Genomic DNA, 17,631 nt, shown 5'->3' on the forward strand with positions numbered 1-17,631 from the left:
CCCTGGTGTCATGCCTTACCCATCTGGAGTGCATGTGTTAAATAGCACACACTTAGCTCATGACCTTTCCATCTCGTCTCTGGAAGCACAGTCGGAATCTGGCACTTGCCCAACATTGGAGGAGGGATGTGTAAGGTCAGAATCGTTAATGCTGATGCAATATTTGGTAAATTGTCTCCTAGTTTTAAATAAAATCTATCATAGTCTGAACTTGTAGCTACTTTGTTAAGACGTACTCAAAAACTTCTTTATGTTTTTGAAGAGATTTTGAGACGTTTGTCCAGCTAATTATATCTCCTAAATAATGTTCTGAAAGGAGGTGGGTTAACTCCACATCTCATGTAAAATTACAAATTATATTCTTTTGTTTCCATAACTGTGAATAGTTCACCATTTTTAATGTGTAAGGCTGAATCTTTTCTATTCTCAATAGCACATTTGCAGTGCTGTATAGTGACTCCATTCATTTTATGACTTTTAAAAGTTCATTGTCCAGATCAGACTTACAGGCTTACAGATTAGCGAGTGCAGATTCTGTTTTGGTTCCCTGGCGTGATCCCAGCCCTAAGCCATTTCAGAAGAATTTGAGGATGACCTTTCCATCCAGAGGCAATTAGATGTTCTTGAAGCCCTTAATTGGCCAAATTAAATCTATCAATAGAAATTGGAGACTGTGTGGTAAAACCAGAGACCCCCCTCTGTTTGCTCAGGGAACTATAGATGTAGCTCATAGCAGTTTCTTCTGTTAACAAGGTTCATCCTGGCTGAAACATGCACATTTCCCTCACCCACAACCAGCCCCCATAAATAGGGATTGCTTTTTATTGGTCACTGAGCAGTGTGCATGATTGCTACTTCGGTCAGGTAACATCCTCACTTGCAGGGGCATGTTGTCCATTAAAGACAGCTTTGATATCAGGTAATCAATTACTCTATTACTACAGAATCAGGACATGGCTCCCATAAACAACTGTGGCCAGGTTATCTCTGAATATTCAGGCCCACTGGTCAGGACCACTGCTGCCCAGACAAAATTCAGCTCGAGGGAGCACAAAACATGAAAGAAGTTTTATACTCTCTTCCTAAAACAGCGATTGATTCTAGACCAGTTGTCCAATTTGAAACTGAGTTTGTTAGATTTTTGTTAACCAAATGTACTAAGCATACTGGAGCATTGTCAGGTCTGTGGAGTAAGGTTGCAGGTCAGCTATGCTTTCATTAGTTGGCTATAAGTGCTACTGGTGTTCCTGTATTCCTTAACTTCTGCTTCTCAGCTTCCTATCTTCAAGCTCCTGGAACAAAACCTCGCAACACTTGAAACAGTCAAATTTCAATTGGCATTGCCAGTTAAAATCACTACAGACCTTAATTTCTTTATGTCCAGCTACTTTCGGGTATTAACTAGTGACATGTGCAGGGTGTGCCAATTTAAGCCAACTGGATTTCTACCAATAGCCGAGCAAATTCAGTGGATGACTTCTGGAAGAATTCTGCTGATGACACCTGACTGAGCTCTGATCCACAGGGAAACCACAACAGAAGTCACATGACCTTGAGAATGGTCATCAAGCAATCGTGGGCTGCTGAAGATGTGATTCAAGTGCATCAACAGATCTTGGTGTGGACCAGCAAGGGTGTCCCAAATAATAATGGTCAGCTTTACATGGTAGAGCATATTGCTGAAGAGAAGACAAAGTCTAGAGGAAGAAGAAAAGTAATATCTGCACTGCATCGTCTGAGCAGGAGGTGCTTGGTTTCACTTTCTCCTTTACTCATAGCATTTTCCACAAGGCTGATGCCCACTTTGGCAGCTGAGAGACAAAATGATTGGACAATGAAGACCTCAAATAAAGTTTATGATGCAGAAAACACTTTTATCCAGGTCAAGTGTTTCCCTGTGAGAAGCCACAAAGTATTAGTCTTCCTTTACTTTGGCCTTCTTCATGGTACTATTCTGTGGCTTCAGCAGAACTAGAGACTGCTCTGACTGCAGGAGCTCTGAATCTTGGTGCTTTTGAGATCCTGATCAAAGACCATGTCATCCAAATTTGATGAGGAGCAGACTCATCCATCTGCATCAGATACAGCTCTGACTTGATGGGATGGACAAAGCATGGAGGGGTAAGAGTACCTTGAGCAGTGCCCCCCTCCTTTATAGTTGTCCTATCTTTGGTCTCAAACCTCCATGAGTAAGTGTCAAGGAACTGGTTGCTTGTCACACATGATTCTCCATGGAGGTGGGCACCAGTACACAGGTCTGAGAAGCCATAGTAAAGATGAACTCATCCAATCTCTCCAAGGGTCAATGATGCTCAAGGCTGAACATCTGGTTCTAGCTGAGCAGAGTTTGATGTGCTGTCAGACAAGAACTGTCTGCTGGATTCCCTTAAAGGCTACTGTGGGAGGGAGCATTCCACATGGAAAGATGACCCAGGTATGACCTACATCTACAGGGGTTCTCCTAATCAAACATATGCTTGCCCTCAGCAACAACCAATTTCCCACCACCATTTCACGAGAGCCTGTCTGTAACCCTAGCAACCTTGACCCTACTGACCTGAATGATGCTGTTCATGACTGGGTGCAGTTCCAGTATTGGCCACCTCTCCTGGCAGCACTACTGGGACAGAAAAACTGGGGCCTTTTTTGAAGTGGCCATCAGCTCTTGGAGATAGGATCTCTTTCTTTAAAAAGACAGTCAGTCCAAGTGCAGTCAGTTACTTACCTGATGTACAAAAATTCTGCTTGAATCTTGCAGAATCAGCTGAAGTCAAGTTGTCCTCATCTTTCTGGCCAGTGGTCAGGGCCAGCACCTCCACCCACTAGAATCCCAGCCACTGTGTAACATTCCAGTTACCTACCTTGGAGGTTTCAACAATCTATGTCTATCTGAAATGGCGGAGGATATGCATGAGTTATACAATGATATATTCTCAGAGTATACTTCTTAAGAGTGTGCTCCAGCCCCTGACGACTCCTCAGCTTCTGCCATTCCATGCCTGGCAACATGTTTGAAGGACATCTGGGAGTGAAAGGCATGAATTAGAATGGAAATGAGGAAATTGTTGGAAGTCAGTATTGTGCTAATGTTTATAATGTAGTCAGAGATGGCATCAAGTCAATATGAGTGATAATTGTCTGTCATATGATTGTTTAATTCTAATTCTATCACCAGGTATCCAGGTGACCCTGAGTTGTACATAGAGAAAATGAAAAGGAGTTAGGAGTATGAGAAGTTGTATGTGTTGAAAGGATTGAAATACAGTGATTGTGGAGGGTTACTATAAAATATGAGTGCAAGATGGCAATAAGAGTGAGTGTTAGTAATGACTATTTAGGTGGATACATTAGGAGATGCCTCAAGGTAGAAGAATAGTAGTAACAGCAAAGTATATTGTTCTGAGGAATGTTGTTCAAGAGTTGGTTGGAAAAATCTGAGTGAAGAGAATAATGTTTGAAGATGGCATGACATTCATCATTCCTGCCCTGGTGAAGTCTTTGAACCACTTTCAGCACTGCATGATTTCAGGACCACACTCCTACTGCTCACCTGCTCTGTCACTTCCTGTCATGACTGCTTTCACTTTGGACCCTCCTATCAGAAGAAATAAGATTTCTCCGCAGGCTCTCGAAGTCTGTAGCATTAACACCAAGGATGCCACTGAGAACCATATGGGCAAGGTGACAGTGACCTTTTCAAACCAACACTTCATCAGCAGTGCTCCTGGATCGATTAGGGATGGGCAACAAATGCTGCCCAGGCTTGTAATGCCCACCTTTATGAGTTCTTTTAAATCCTGAGGCTTGAGCAGTCAGATGTGGGTTGTCATCCCGTGAACATGCTCCATGTGTTTGGAAAATTGGGAAGTGGAATGTTAGTACTGTGTCTGAGTTCAAAGACCATGTCAAAATTCGCTCCAAGAACTTCTAGGTTTCCAACCTGCTGCTCTCCACCATCACCGTGAGCAAGTACAGAAAGTCAACCTCCCATAGAAAACAATAAAGGATCTATTGCAAATAAAGTTAGTGCATTCAAATGAGACAACATGAAGCTCTTACAATCTTGTTTTAGATTCAACTGTTTTTGGCTCAATCTTGTAATAAAACATTTTGGTACATTCAGAGTGAGCTATTTACAATTCTGTGAACATCCAGTATTTGCTATTGAAGATAGAAGAGATTTAAATGCTCAAGAGATGATTATCTTTCATGTTGTGTCAAACATCAATGGAATTGTTGTAGAAATGTTGGGAAAATCAGTCTCTGAGGCTGACTAGCTCTTCCATAGTTGTCTTGTTCAGCTCTGGCTGGTTTCTGTTTCACATCGTGATTGACTCCTTGTAGGAGATGATATTCTTATCAGAAACCTGCTGTAAATAACCCACTACCAGGAGAATGGGACACACATGTCCTATGGTTCTACTACCTATAAAAGGAAACTCATACCCACATCGTTTACTGCCCAAATATTTGAATGAAGAACACACAATTGTCATCAAAAATCTCAAAGACCCAATTATATAAATGATTTGGATGTGAACACAGGATGTATGGTTGGTAAGTTTGCAGATGACACCCAAATCTGAGGTGTGGTGGAAGAAGGTTACCTCAGAGTACAAAAGGATCTTGATCAGATGGGCCACTGGGCTGAGGAGTGGCAGATGGAGCTTAGAGTCATAGAGATGTACAGCATGGAAACAGATCCTTCAGTCCAACCTGTCTATGCCGACCAGATATCCCAACCCAATCTAGTCCCACCTGCCAGCACCCGGCCCATATCCCTCCAAACCCTTCCTATTCATATACCCATCCAGATACCTTTTAAATGTTGCAATTGTATCAGCCTCCACCACATCCTCTGGCAGCTCATTCCACTCTGTGTGAAAAAGTTGCCCCTTAGGTCTCTTTTATACCTTTCCCCTCTCACCCTAAACCTATGCCCTCTAGTTCTGGATTCCCTGACCCCAGGGAAAATACTTTGTCTATTTATCCTATTCATGCCCCTCATAATTTTGTAAACCTCTATAAGATCAACCGTCAGCCTCCAACACTCCAGGGAAAACAGCCCCAGCCTGTTCAGCCTCTCCTGTAGCTCAGATCCTCCAACCCTGCCAACATCCTTGTAAATCTTTTCTGAACCCTTTCAAGTTTCACAACATCTTTCAGATAGGAAGGAGACTAGAATTGCATGCAATATTCCAAAAGTGACCTAACCAATGTCCTGTACAGCCGCAACTTGACCTCCCAACTCCTGTACTCAATACTTTGACCAATAAAGGAAAGCATACCAAACACCTTCCTCACTATCCTATCTACCTGCGACTTCACTTTCAAGGAGCTATGAACCTGCACTCCAAGGTCTCTTTGTTCAGCAACACTCCCTAGGATCTTACAATTAAGCGTATAAGTCCTGCTAAGGTTTGCTTTCTCAAAATCCAGCACCTCGCATTTATCTGAATTAAACTCCATCTGTCACTTCTCAGCCCATTGGCCTTAATTTAGATAAATGTGAGGTGCTGCATTTTCAAAAGGCAAATCAGGGCAGGACGTATGCACTTAATGTGATCATCAGATCATAAGATTCCTGAAGAAGGGCTTATGCCCGAAACATCGATTCTCCTGCTCCTTGGATGCTGCCTGACCAGCTGCGCTTTTCCAGCAACACATTTTTCAGCTCTGATCTCCAGCATCTACAGTCCTCACTTTCTCCTATAAGATCATAAGACCATAGGAACAGAAATTAGGCCATTTGGCCCTTCGAACCTGCTTCACCATTTGATCATGGCTGATAGGTTTTTCAACACTGGCCCCACCCCCCACCTTTTCCTCCACTACATCGATGACTGTATCAGCGCTGCCTCGTGCTCCGACGAGGAGGTTGAACAGTTCATCCACTTTACTAACACCTTCCACCCCGACCTCAAATTTACCTGGACCGTCTCAGACTCCTCCCTCCCCTTCCTAGACCTCTCCATTTCTACCTCGGGTGACCGACTCAACACAGACATTTAGTACAAACCGACCAACTCCCACAGCTACCTTGAGTACACCTCCTCCCACCCTGCCCTCTGTAAAAACGCCATCCCATATTCCCAATTCCTCCGCCTCCATTGCATCTGCTCCCAGGAGGACCAATTTCAATACCGAACAACTCAAATGGCCTCCTTCTTCAAAGACCGCAATTTCCCCTTCGACGTGGTCGACGACGCTCTCCACCGCATCTCCTCCACTTCCCGCACCTCCGCCCTTGAACCCCGCCCCTCCAATCACCACCTGGACAGAACCCCACTGGTCCTCACCTACCACCCCACCAACCTCCGGATACATCGTATCATCCTCCGTCATTTCCGCCACCTCCAGACAGACCCCACTACCAGGGACATATTTCCCTCTCCACCCCTATCAGCATTCAGGAGAGACCACTCCCTCTGCGACTCCCTCATCAGGTCCACACCCCCCACCAACCCAATCTCCACTCCCGGCACCTTCCCCTGCAACCGCAAGAAATGCAAAACTTGCGCCCACACCTCCCCCTTCACCTCCCTCCAAGGCCCCAATGGATCCTTCTATATCTGTCGCAAATTCACCTGCACCTCCACACACATCATTTACTGTATCCAGTGCACCCGATGTGGTCTCCTCTACACTGGGGAGACAGGCCGCCTACTTGCGGAACGTTTCAGGGAACACCTCTGGGACACCCGCACCAACCAACCCAACCGCCCCGTGGCTGAACACTTTAGCTCCCCCTCCCACTCCGCCAATGACATGCAGGTCCTTGGCCTCCTCCGTCGCCAGACCCTGGCCACACGACGCCTGGAGGAAGAGCGCCTCATCTTCCGCCTAGGAACCCTCCAACCACACGGGATGAATGTAGATTTCTCCAGCTTCCTCACTTCCCGTCCCCCCACCTTATCCCAGTCCCAACCCTCAGATTCAGCACCGTCCTCTTGACCTGCAATCTTTTTCCCAACCTCTCCGCCCCCACCCCCTCTCCGGCCTATCACCCTCACCCTCACCCTCACCTCCTTCCACCTATCGTATTCCCAGGGCCCATCTCCCAAATTCCCTCCCCCCTACCTTTTATCTCAGCTCACTTGGCACACCAGCCTCATTCCTGAAGAAGGGCTTGTGCCTGAAATGTCAATTTTCCTGCTCCTCGGATGCTGCCTGGCCTGCTGTGTTTTTCCAGCGCCACATTTTTCAACTCTGATAGGTTTTTCAACCCCATTTTCCCGCTTTCTCTCTGTAATCTTTGATCCCCTTGACAATCAAGAAGTTTTCTATCTCTGCTTTAAATATATTCAATGACCTGGCTTCCAAAGCCCTCTGTCACAATGAGTTCCACAGCTTCGCCACTCTCTGGTTAAAGCAGTTTCTCCTTATCTCTGTTCTAAAGGGTCTTCCTTTTACTCAAAGCTGTGCCCTCGGGTCCTAGTCTCACCTACTAATGGAAACATCTTCCCAACATCCACTCTGACCATTCAGTATTCTGTAAGCTTCAATCAGATCCCCCCTCCCCCATCCTTCTAAATTCCATTGAGTATTGTCCCAGAGCCCAAAATTGCTCACAATACTCCAAATGTGGTCTGACCAGAGCCTTATAAAGCCTCAAAAGTACATCACTGCTTTTATATTCTTATCCTCTTGAGATGAATGACAACATTGTATTTACTTTCCGAATTACTGTCTCAACCTGAAGAGAATCCTGGACTAGGACTCCCAAGTCCCTTTGCACTCTAGATTTCTCCTCATTTAGAAAATAGTCCACGCCTCTATTCTTCCTACTAAAGTTCATGACCTCACACGTTCCCATATTGTATTCCATCTGCCATTTCTTTGCCCACTCTCTTAACCTGTCTAAATCTTTCTGCAGCCTGCATGTCTCCTCAATACTACCTTTTCCTTCACCTACCTTTGTATCACCTACAAACTTAGCCAGTATGCCCTCAGTTCCTTCATCCAGATCATTAATGTATAAAGTGAAAAGTTGTGGTCCCCTGCTTGTTACCTCCTCAAAGAATTTTAACAAGATTTGTCATGCATGACCTCCCCTTGATGAAACTATGCTGACTTTGCCCTATTTTGCTACACACTTCCAAGTATTCAGCAATCTCATCCTTCACAATGGAGTCCAAAATCTTACCAACTGCTGAGGTCAGGCTGATCAGCCTATAATTTCCTGACTTTTGTCTTACTCCCTTCTTAAAAAAGGCATTTACATGAGCAACGTTAGAGTCCTCTGGGACCCTTCTTGACTCCAGTGATACCTGGAAAATCATTACTAAAGGCTCCACTATCTCTTTAGCTACCTCTTTTAGAACTCCAGGGTGTAGCTCATCTGGTCCAGGTGACTTGTCCACTTTCAGACCTTTCAGTTTTTCTAGCACCTACTTCTTGGTGATGGCCACCATATTCATCTCTGCCCCCAACTCTCTTGAATTTTTAGGTTATTACTCATGTCTTCCACTGTGAAGACTGACACAAAGTATTCATTCAGTTCCTCAGCCATTTCTTTGTTCCCTTTACCAATTCTCCAGCATCATTTTCCAGTGGCCCAATATCCACTTTTGCCCCTCTTTTGCTCTTTATATATAAAAAGAAACTTGCAAACTTCCCAATATTATCAGCTAGCTTACCTTCATATTTAATCTTCTCCCTCCTTATTTCTTTCTTTGTCGTTTTCTGTTGGTCTTTGAAGGTTTCCTAATCCTCTGGCTTCTGACTGCCCTTCACCACACTATATACTTTTTTTTCCTTTTTTGGCTGTCCCTGACTTCCCTGGTCAGCCATGGTTGCCTCATCCTCCCTTTGGTATGGTTCTTTTTCCTCAGGATGAATTTCTGTTGTGTCTCCAAATTACTCCCAGAAACTCCTGCCATTGCTAGTCCAGTGTCTTTAATGTTAGGGTCCTCTTCCAGTCAATCGTGGCAAGTTCCTCCCTCATTCCTCTGTAGTTGCCTTTATTCAGCTGTAATACAGTTACATCTGATTACGCTTTCTCCATCTCAAATTGTAGAGTAAATTTAATCATATCATGATCACTGCCTCCTAAGGGTTCCTTTACCTTAAGCTCCCTTATCAAGTCTGCCTCATTGCACGACACTAAATCCAGTATTGCCTGTTTCCCGATGGGATCCACCACAAGCTACTCCAAAAAGCCATTTCGTAGACATTCCACAAATTCCTTTTCTTGCGATCCCCTACCAACCAGATTTTACCAGTCGACCTGCATGTTGAAATCCCCCATGATCACTATAACCTTGGCTTTCTTACAAGCCTTTTCTATTTCTTTTGTATCTTATGCCCCAAATCGTGACTACTGTTTGGAGGCCTGTAGATAACTCCCATTATGATTTTTTTTTCACTTTTACCATTCCTCCCTTCTACCAACACAGATTCTACATCATGTGATGGTAATGTCCTGGGGGAGTGTTGCTGAACAAAGAGATCTTGGAGTGCAAGTTCATTGTTCCTTGACATTGGTATCATGTGTTGGTAGGATAATGAAGAAGGCATTTGGCATGCTTGCCTTTGTTGATCAGTGCATTTAATACAGGAGTTGAGAAGTCATGTTGTGGCTGTACCTTGGTTCGGCCACTCTTGGAATACCGTGTGCAATTTTGGTTTCCCTGCTGATAGGAAGGATGTTTTGAAACTTGGAAAGGTTCAGAAAAGATTTGCAAGGATGTTGCCAGGGCTGGAGGGTTTGAACTACAGGAAGCAGCTAAATAGGCTGGGGCTATTTTCTCTGGAGTGTCAGAGGCTGAGGGGTGACCTTATAGAGGTTTACAACATCATGAAGGGCATGGATAGGGTAAATAGACAAGGTCTTTTCCCCGGGGTGAGGGTGTCAAAAACTAGATGACATAGGTTTAAGGCAAGAGGGGAAAGATTTAAAAGGACCTAAGGGGCATCTTTTTCAAGCAGAGGTTGGTATTTGTATGGAATGAGCTGCCAGAGGAAGTGGTTGAGGCTGGTACAATTATAACTTTTAAAAGGCATCTGTATGGGTATCTGAATAAGAAGGGTTTAGAGGAATATGGCCAAATGCTAGATTTATCATGGATATCTAGTCGCCATGGACAAGTTGGACTGTTTCTGTGCTATACATCCCTATGACTCCATAACTATAAGCTTGCTATTGTACACAGTCAACTGGAAAAGATATTGGTCGCACTGAAGGTGAGCACATCACTGGTTTAGTGCACATATTAAGGACTGTTAAACTTGGCACCCTCCATGGGATTTAGGAGTCCTGGTCTGTGAATCACAAAAATCTATCATCCCAGTTCAGTGGGTAATAGGGATCGCAAATGGAATGTTGACCTTTATTTCAAACAGAATGGAATATAAAAGGAGAGAAGTTTTGCTAAAATTACCCAAGGCAGTAGTCAGACCTCAGCTGGAATACTGTGAGCAGTTTTTAGCCCCTTGTCTAAGAAAAGATATACTGAATTAAAGGCAATCTAGAGAAGTTTGTCTGGGCTGATACAAGGGCTGGAGGAGCTGTCTTATGATGAGAGGTTAAGTAGATTGGACCTTTACACCTTGGAATATAGAATGATGAGAGGTAACCTTATTGAAACATACAAGATTCTTAGGGGACCTAACAGGGTACATGTGGAAAGGTTCTTCCCCTTTTGGGAGAGTCATGAAGCATGGAGCAAAATCTCAGAATAAGGGATCAAACATTTAAGACGGAGTTGGAGGAAATATCTTCTCTCAGAGGACAGTGAGTCCATCAACTTACTTACAGCAGAGGCCTTTTGAGGCTGGGTCACTAAATATATTTAAGGCTGAGACAAACAGGTGAAGGGAATCAAGGATTATGGGGAAAGGCAGGAAAGTGGAGCTGAGGATTATCAGATCAGCACACATGCACACTCCAGTGCATGATTGATGTGCATACCCTAAAGATGACACTCAAATTCCTGAAGTGTTCCATATTTTTTTCGGGGGGGTGTGATGATGTCCTGATATTATTGCTGGATTGTTAATCTACAAATCCAGGTAGTATTCTAGGCACCCAAATTCAAATCCTGCTATGGCAGACTGTGGAATTTGAATTTGATAAAAATCTGGAATCAAGAGTCCAATGATGACCGTGAACTCATTGTCAATACTAGAAAAGACCCATCTGGTTCACTAATGTCCTTTAGGGAAGGAAACTACCATCCTTACCTGGTCTGGCCTACATGTGACTCCAAACATGCAGCAATGTGGTTGACTCTTAACTTTTCTCTGGGCAATTAGGGATGGGCAATAAATGCTGGCTTGGCCGGCGATGCCCTCATCCCATGAATGAGCTTTGAAAAGTGCCATTGATCCGATCCAATCGCTTTGAATGTTGTAGCAGAATTGATGGGTTGATTGGCCTACTTCTGCTCTTCTGTCTAATGATCTGAAGCCTTCATGTGAAGAGATAGAGAAAGTGGCAATAATCTCCAGCAAGTTCAAACTGATTCAGAGTATTGCTGATGATATTCAATGTTCGAAAGCACATCCATGAAATTACTTTATCTAGTTGTGACAGATGTCTTGTGGAATATATAAAAATTATTCAGACTTAGTAAACATCAAACAAAAATTTATTCTTTGATTTGCCATGAAGCGACAATAGTGGTGGGCAACAATGGAAGTGTGATTAACATCAGTAGAGTAGTGAAATATAATTAAGGAAGCCAACAGATGACAAGGTGTGAGAAAAAACACACACATTAGAAGAGGATTTATGTTCAAAACCTGACGTTATGAAAAGATTAACCATAACCCCAGGAGTAGACTCAAGCCCTATATGGAAGTGATCTTGTCGAGACATCTCTCACATTACTGTGTGTGTGTGTGTGTGTGTGTGTGTGTGTGTGTGTGTGTGTGTGTGTGTGTGTGTGTGTGTGTGTGTGTGTGCTCTATGTTCTGTCACATATTTTCACAATAATTCCATACCAATAATATTTTTAGCCATCTAGCAACAATCTGCCTACAATTCTACTAATATGTATTGTACCCCATGGCATGAAACAATTGTTAATCTTCCATTTCCATCAAGGTTAAAATACTAAAACACCAAAGAAATTGACATCAATTTGTATAAGGACATGAGGGCATAAGAACTAGGAACAGGAGGAGGTAATTCAGTCTCTCACACCCACTCTGCCATTCAATACAATCATGCATGATCTCATCTTTGCCTCAACTCCACTTTCCTGCCTGCTCTCCATAAGCCTATAATGCATTACTAATTAAAATATGTCTTTTTTTCTTGAATTTATTCAGTGTCCTAATGCCCATTGCACTCTGGGATAGTGAATCTCCTTTGAGAGAAACAATTCCACGTCATCTCTGTTTTAAATCGGTCACCCCTTATCTGAAAAGTATGACCTCTCATTCCAGGCTGCCCCACAAGGAGAAACATCTGCTCTATGTCTACTTTGTCAATCCCCTTTAGCATCTTATATACCTCAATTAAATCTCATTCCTCTCAACTCTCACAAGTATAGGGCTAAACTTCTCAATCCGTCCTCATAAGCAAGCTTTTCGTAGCTAGAATTAATTTAATTAATCTTCTCTGAACTGCCTCCAATGCAATCACATCTTTCTTCAAGTAAGGGGATCACAACTGTATGCAATACTCCAGATGAGCATGACACAAACTGAGTTATAATAATTCATGGTAAAGCATTCTTATGAGTTCTCTTGTTTCTGGCTCTTTCTTGCCATGATAGTAATATTTCCTTTTTACTAAACTTTACGAACTGAGGAACATACAGGCCAATATTCCTTTACCCCATGGACACTAAATTAGTTTGAAGAGAAGCATCCAAATCAAAGAGAGAGATATAGCTTGAACTTTGACTTTGCACTCGTCACTGTGGCAGCAGCTGATATTTTTCGATGCAACAAATACTATTGACAGAATTGACGAGGAAAAAGCTTGCATTTACATAGCATGTTACATGTCCTCACAAAACATTTCACAGGTAACACATGACATTTAGACTCATGGATTTTACAGCACAGGAGGAGGTCATTCGGCCATCATACCCATACCAGTCAACCTAACTACGCTAATCCCATTTCCAGCTCTTCACCCATAGCCTTGGAGTTTATGGCAATGAATATTTAATGCTGCTTAAATGTTGAGAGTTTCTGTCTCGACCACCATTTCAAGCATTGAGCAAACATTCTCCTGAACTCACCTCTTAGCCTTTTACCTCTTAAATCTAAGCCTCCTGGCTATGGCCGCTTTATTAACAGAAAAAATTGCCTTCTTGTCCATCCTATCTTTATCCCTCATAATCTTATAAACATCTATCAGATCCCCTCCCAACCTTCCCAACCTTCACTGCTCCATGGAAAACAAACACAGTCTATCCAATTTTTTTCTCATAGCTCAGACCATCCAACTGAGGCAGCGTCCTGGTAAATGTCCTCTACAGCCTTTCTGGTGCAGTCACCTATGATGTGGTGACCAGACATCTTTCAATTTTCCAGTTGTAGCCTAACTGGTGTTTTAGTCACTAACTATGTATAAGCATAGGTGGCTGTCACTTTATGCACATTAGGTGTTGAAATTCATGTAAATACACATCATCAATCACATGACCCTGACATCTGTAAATGAGAAGACCCCAAGACACTGCACTAAATAGATGCATTTTGAAATCAGTGATATTCAAATATAAATAAGATTCATATACATTACAAGTGGAGTTGAAAAGTATAACTTAGAGATAAGGAGAAAGCAAACTGCATATGTGTAGACACTCATAGCCCGAGTTACTCCAGACTGGAACCTCAATGTACAAGTAGCACAATGGGAAGCATAACCATCCAAACTGATTTATTTGGACTGGATAGAGATTGTCCAGATTCTTTGATCTTATAGAGTCATAGAGTCACACAGCACAGAAACAGATCCTTCAGTCCAACCAGTCCATACCAAACATAATCCCAAACTAAACTGGTCCCACCTGCCTGCTCTGAGCCTCAACTGGCAGATGTACAGTCTAAAATCTTGGCATTTTTGATAATGTAGAATCTTTAATATTGGCTGTCAAACTATCAACATCCTGGGGTTGTTATTGACCAGAATCTGAACCTGGACTAGCCATGAAAATAAAAGCCAAAGGCTGGGAATGCTGGAAATCTGAAACAAATACAGACAACACTGGAGTTATGAAGAAGGGCCATATTGGATTTGAAATGTTAATTCTGTTTGTTTCTTCACTGATGTTGCCAGACCTCCTGAGTTTTCCAGCATTTTTCTGTGTTAGCCATTTAAATACTGTGATTACAAGAGCAGGTAAAAGGCTAGGAATTCTATGACAAATAACTCATTTCCTGACTCCTCAATGTTTGTCCACCATCTGCAAGGCACAAGACATGACCATGATATATACCAAGGTTCCATAGACACCACATTTCAAATCCATAGCTGCTACAATCTAGAAGGGAAGGACAGCAAATGCATGAGAACACCATCATTGGCAGGTTCTTCTCCAAGCTTCTCATCATCCATTGAAATAAATCACCATTCCTTAAGTATTGCAGAGTTGAAAACCTGCAATTCCTTCCTAACAACATTGTGGGTGAACGAACACTAAATGGATTGCAACAGTTCTGGAAGACAGCTCATCACAACCTTCTTGAGGGCAATTTGTGTGAGCAATCAATCTGGCCCAGCTAGTGACATCCATTTCCCTTGAATACATTTTTTTTAAAAACTTTTTTATGCCGAGATTCATCAAAGGGTTTGACTTTACAACCTACTGCTGCCGAAGGAACGCTGTTCCAAAGGAGCCAGCTGCCTGTGGGAACTTTGCGTGCATAAATTGGCTGCATTGTTTGCTTACATAAATATTGTTGCTACTTCAGAAGCAATTCATCATCTCTGAAATACTTCGAGACATCCTGGGGATGTGAAAAGTGTCATGAGAAAAGTGCTCTATCTTCTGCTTCTCTTAACCCCAAAAATAGTTTTATTCATGTCCCTGTACAGCATTACACATCATAGCATTGATTCAGTGTTTTAAAATAAGGAATACAGGTTTACTGAATTATTCATGCAACATTCTTCCATTATTTTATAGAAGACCAAGTGGTGTAATGATAATGTCACTGGACTAATTATCCAGTGGTTCTAGTTAATGTGCTGGGGGCATCGATTCAAAATCCTTCTGTGGAATCCGATGGAATTTAAATTCACTTAATAAAAAAAGTAACAATGACCTCTTCTGGAATTGGAAGCTAGTCTCAGCTATGATGAGTGCAAAGCTATCATTGATTGTTCTACATAACCATTTAGTTCACTAACGCCCTTCAAGGAAGGAATATAACATCCTTACTGACTCTGGCCTATTGTTCTCCACCCCTCCCCACCCCCCCCACCCCCCCCCCCCCCACTCCCCCAGGAACTAGAACTGAAATACCCAAAGAGGAACCCCTCACCCTATAATCTGTAAAACAGTTGTGAAACGTGATGTGACCTGCTTCTCAGCAATTTTTGTTGGTTAAATAAAATAGATCCCTGACACTCACTTTAAAATCAACAAGTAACAATTTATTTATTTATCTCTAACAGTGGACAAGTTAACTAAACTATTAAGAAACTGAATAAATCCCTTCTAACTACTAACTATTCCTGAATAAAACAAGATTCTAATGGTATGCTGGTCCAATAAATACAAGTTCCACTCATATAACAAAATAGAATTTAATCTCTCGAAATTACAGCCAGTTTATGTGCCTTCTTCCATCATTTCCTGTGCCTTCTTCCATCATTTCCTGTGTCAGGAATGTCTTCTCTGTTGGTTTTTTTCTCCATTGTTATTTAGATGGTGCTGTGAGAGCCAATGATTCTCTCAAAAACTGAGACCTGTTTGCTCTGGCATTTGACAGCTAGCTCTCTGGGTCATTTTCCAACTGTCTGCTTCTTTTATATCCTTGATGACATATCAATATTTGTTACAATAGGATTGGCCCTGTGTTGTCAAAAGCATTAGATTTAATTTTAATAGGTTTTTGGTATCTAAGTGGCTGGTTCAAATTTAAAAACCTGTTGACTTGGTAAAACTGTTTCTTGGCCTACAACTGTATGGACGCCTGATACAAATGTTTCAGTTTGGGTTCTCTGTGTACTAGCAAACTCAAGCTGCTGCTCACAGATATCCATTTTAGTCTCTAAGCACCAGAAAAAGAACACCTTTAAAGGGACCATGCAATGCTTTCCTCTTTTTACAAACACCAAATTCTAACTTCCTGCCTCCCAATCTTCGATTACTCTCCTGCCTTTACAACACTGTATGTGACTCCAGGTTGACTCTGGAGCCTTGCAAGCCAATCAGACAACAAATGCTGACCTTGTCAGCAAAGCCCAGTTCCCACGAGAGTACAAAAAAACGGCAGGGCTCACACAAGGAGTTAGCTGAACTGTTATTAATCTGCTGACTGAGAGCAACATAGTTCATTGTGCCTTTGAAAAAATCAGACATTGCAAAATAGGCAAAATAGATGGTCTATTATTTGGAATCCTGAAGCAACTCAAGTTAAAATGATTGTAGTGATTAAAAATAGTTTGAGGAGATAAAACAACATGCAGGTTTAGTGAAATATCTGAGTGTGAGTGTTGAACACTACATTTTCTAGTTGCATACGTTGTTCTTCAAAATGCGCGGATACAGTTTTTGTGCTGAGTGAGCAAATCCATTTTCTCTTTGATCATTTGTGATCTCAATGGTGGCATTTGTAATAAATATCACTTGATGCATTGCTTCTGGAGCTAATGAGGGACTGATGCCTTCTGACAAGATGAATATAGGATAAAGTCATGAAATCAGTAGCAAACTATTTCCTTTTAAAATGATTATTAAACTAACACTGAATGTCTGTGTTGCAGGGTGACCGAGGGCCACCAGGACCTCAAGGATCCATTGGGAACCCAGGAATTGGATTAATAGGACCCAAGGTAACTGATATAGTTGTGTTAACAATTAACCCTTAAGATCACTTTTCCTTTACATTTGATTTAAGTTTTGCTTCTCAAAAGCACAGCTGGTGCTACATTTTGAATTCCTGCACTACACTACATTTTGCTCCCCAGGAGGTTTCAAGCAGGCAGAGGAGGAAGATGAGTGCAATTGACATTCATGATCCTAAATCTAAAGAGTTATGTAACAACTGGGCTTACCTACATCTGAGGTAAAAACAATGACTGCAGATGCTAGAAACCAGATTCTGGATTAGTGGTGCTGGAAGAGCACAGCAGGTCAGGCAGCATCCAAGGAGCAGAAAATCGACGTTTCGGGCAAAAGCCCTTCATCAGGAATAAAGGCAGTGAGCCTGAAGTGTGGAGAGATAAGCTAGAGGAGGGTGGGGGTGGGGAGAAAGTAGCATAGAATATAATGGGTGAGTGGGGGAGGGGATGAAGGTGATAGGTCAGGGAGGGGAGGGTGGAGTGGATAGTTGGAAAAGGGGATAGGCAGGTAGGACAAGTCCGGACAAGTCATGGGGACATTGCTGAGCTGGAAGTTTGGAACTAGGGTGAGGTGGGGGAAGGGGAAATGAGGAAACTGTTGAAGTCCACATTGATGCCCTGGGGTTGAAGTGTTCCGAGGCGGAAGATGAGGTGTT

General features: G+C 42.5%; 1 protein-coding gene across 1 annotated transcript in view; it reads left to right on the forward strand.

Annotated features, from left to right (window-relative positions):
• The window catches only part of LOC140480497 (uncharacterized), a 264,377-nt gene that overhangs the window by 172,564 nt on the left and 74,182 nt on the right, over positions 1-17,631 (forward strand). The window contains exon 23 of the mRNA XM_072575429.1: positions 16,898-16,966. Coding sequence (XP_072431530.1) covers positions 16,898-16,966 — 69 coding nt within the window. The remainder of the gene's footprint in view (positions 1-16,897; positions 16,967-17,631) is intronic.

Source organism: Chiloscyllium punctatum, chromosome 8, assembly GCF_047496795.1.
Source record: "Chiloscyllium punctatum isolate Juve2018m chromosome 8, sChiPun1.3, whole genome shotgun sequence".
In the NCBI taxonomy this organism is placed as follows: Eukaryota; Metazoa; Chordata; class Chondrichthyes; order Orectolobiformes; family Hemiscylliidae; genus Chiloscyllium; species Chiloscyllium punctatum.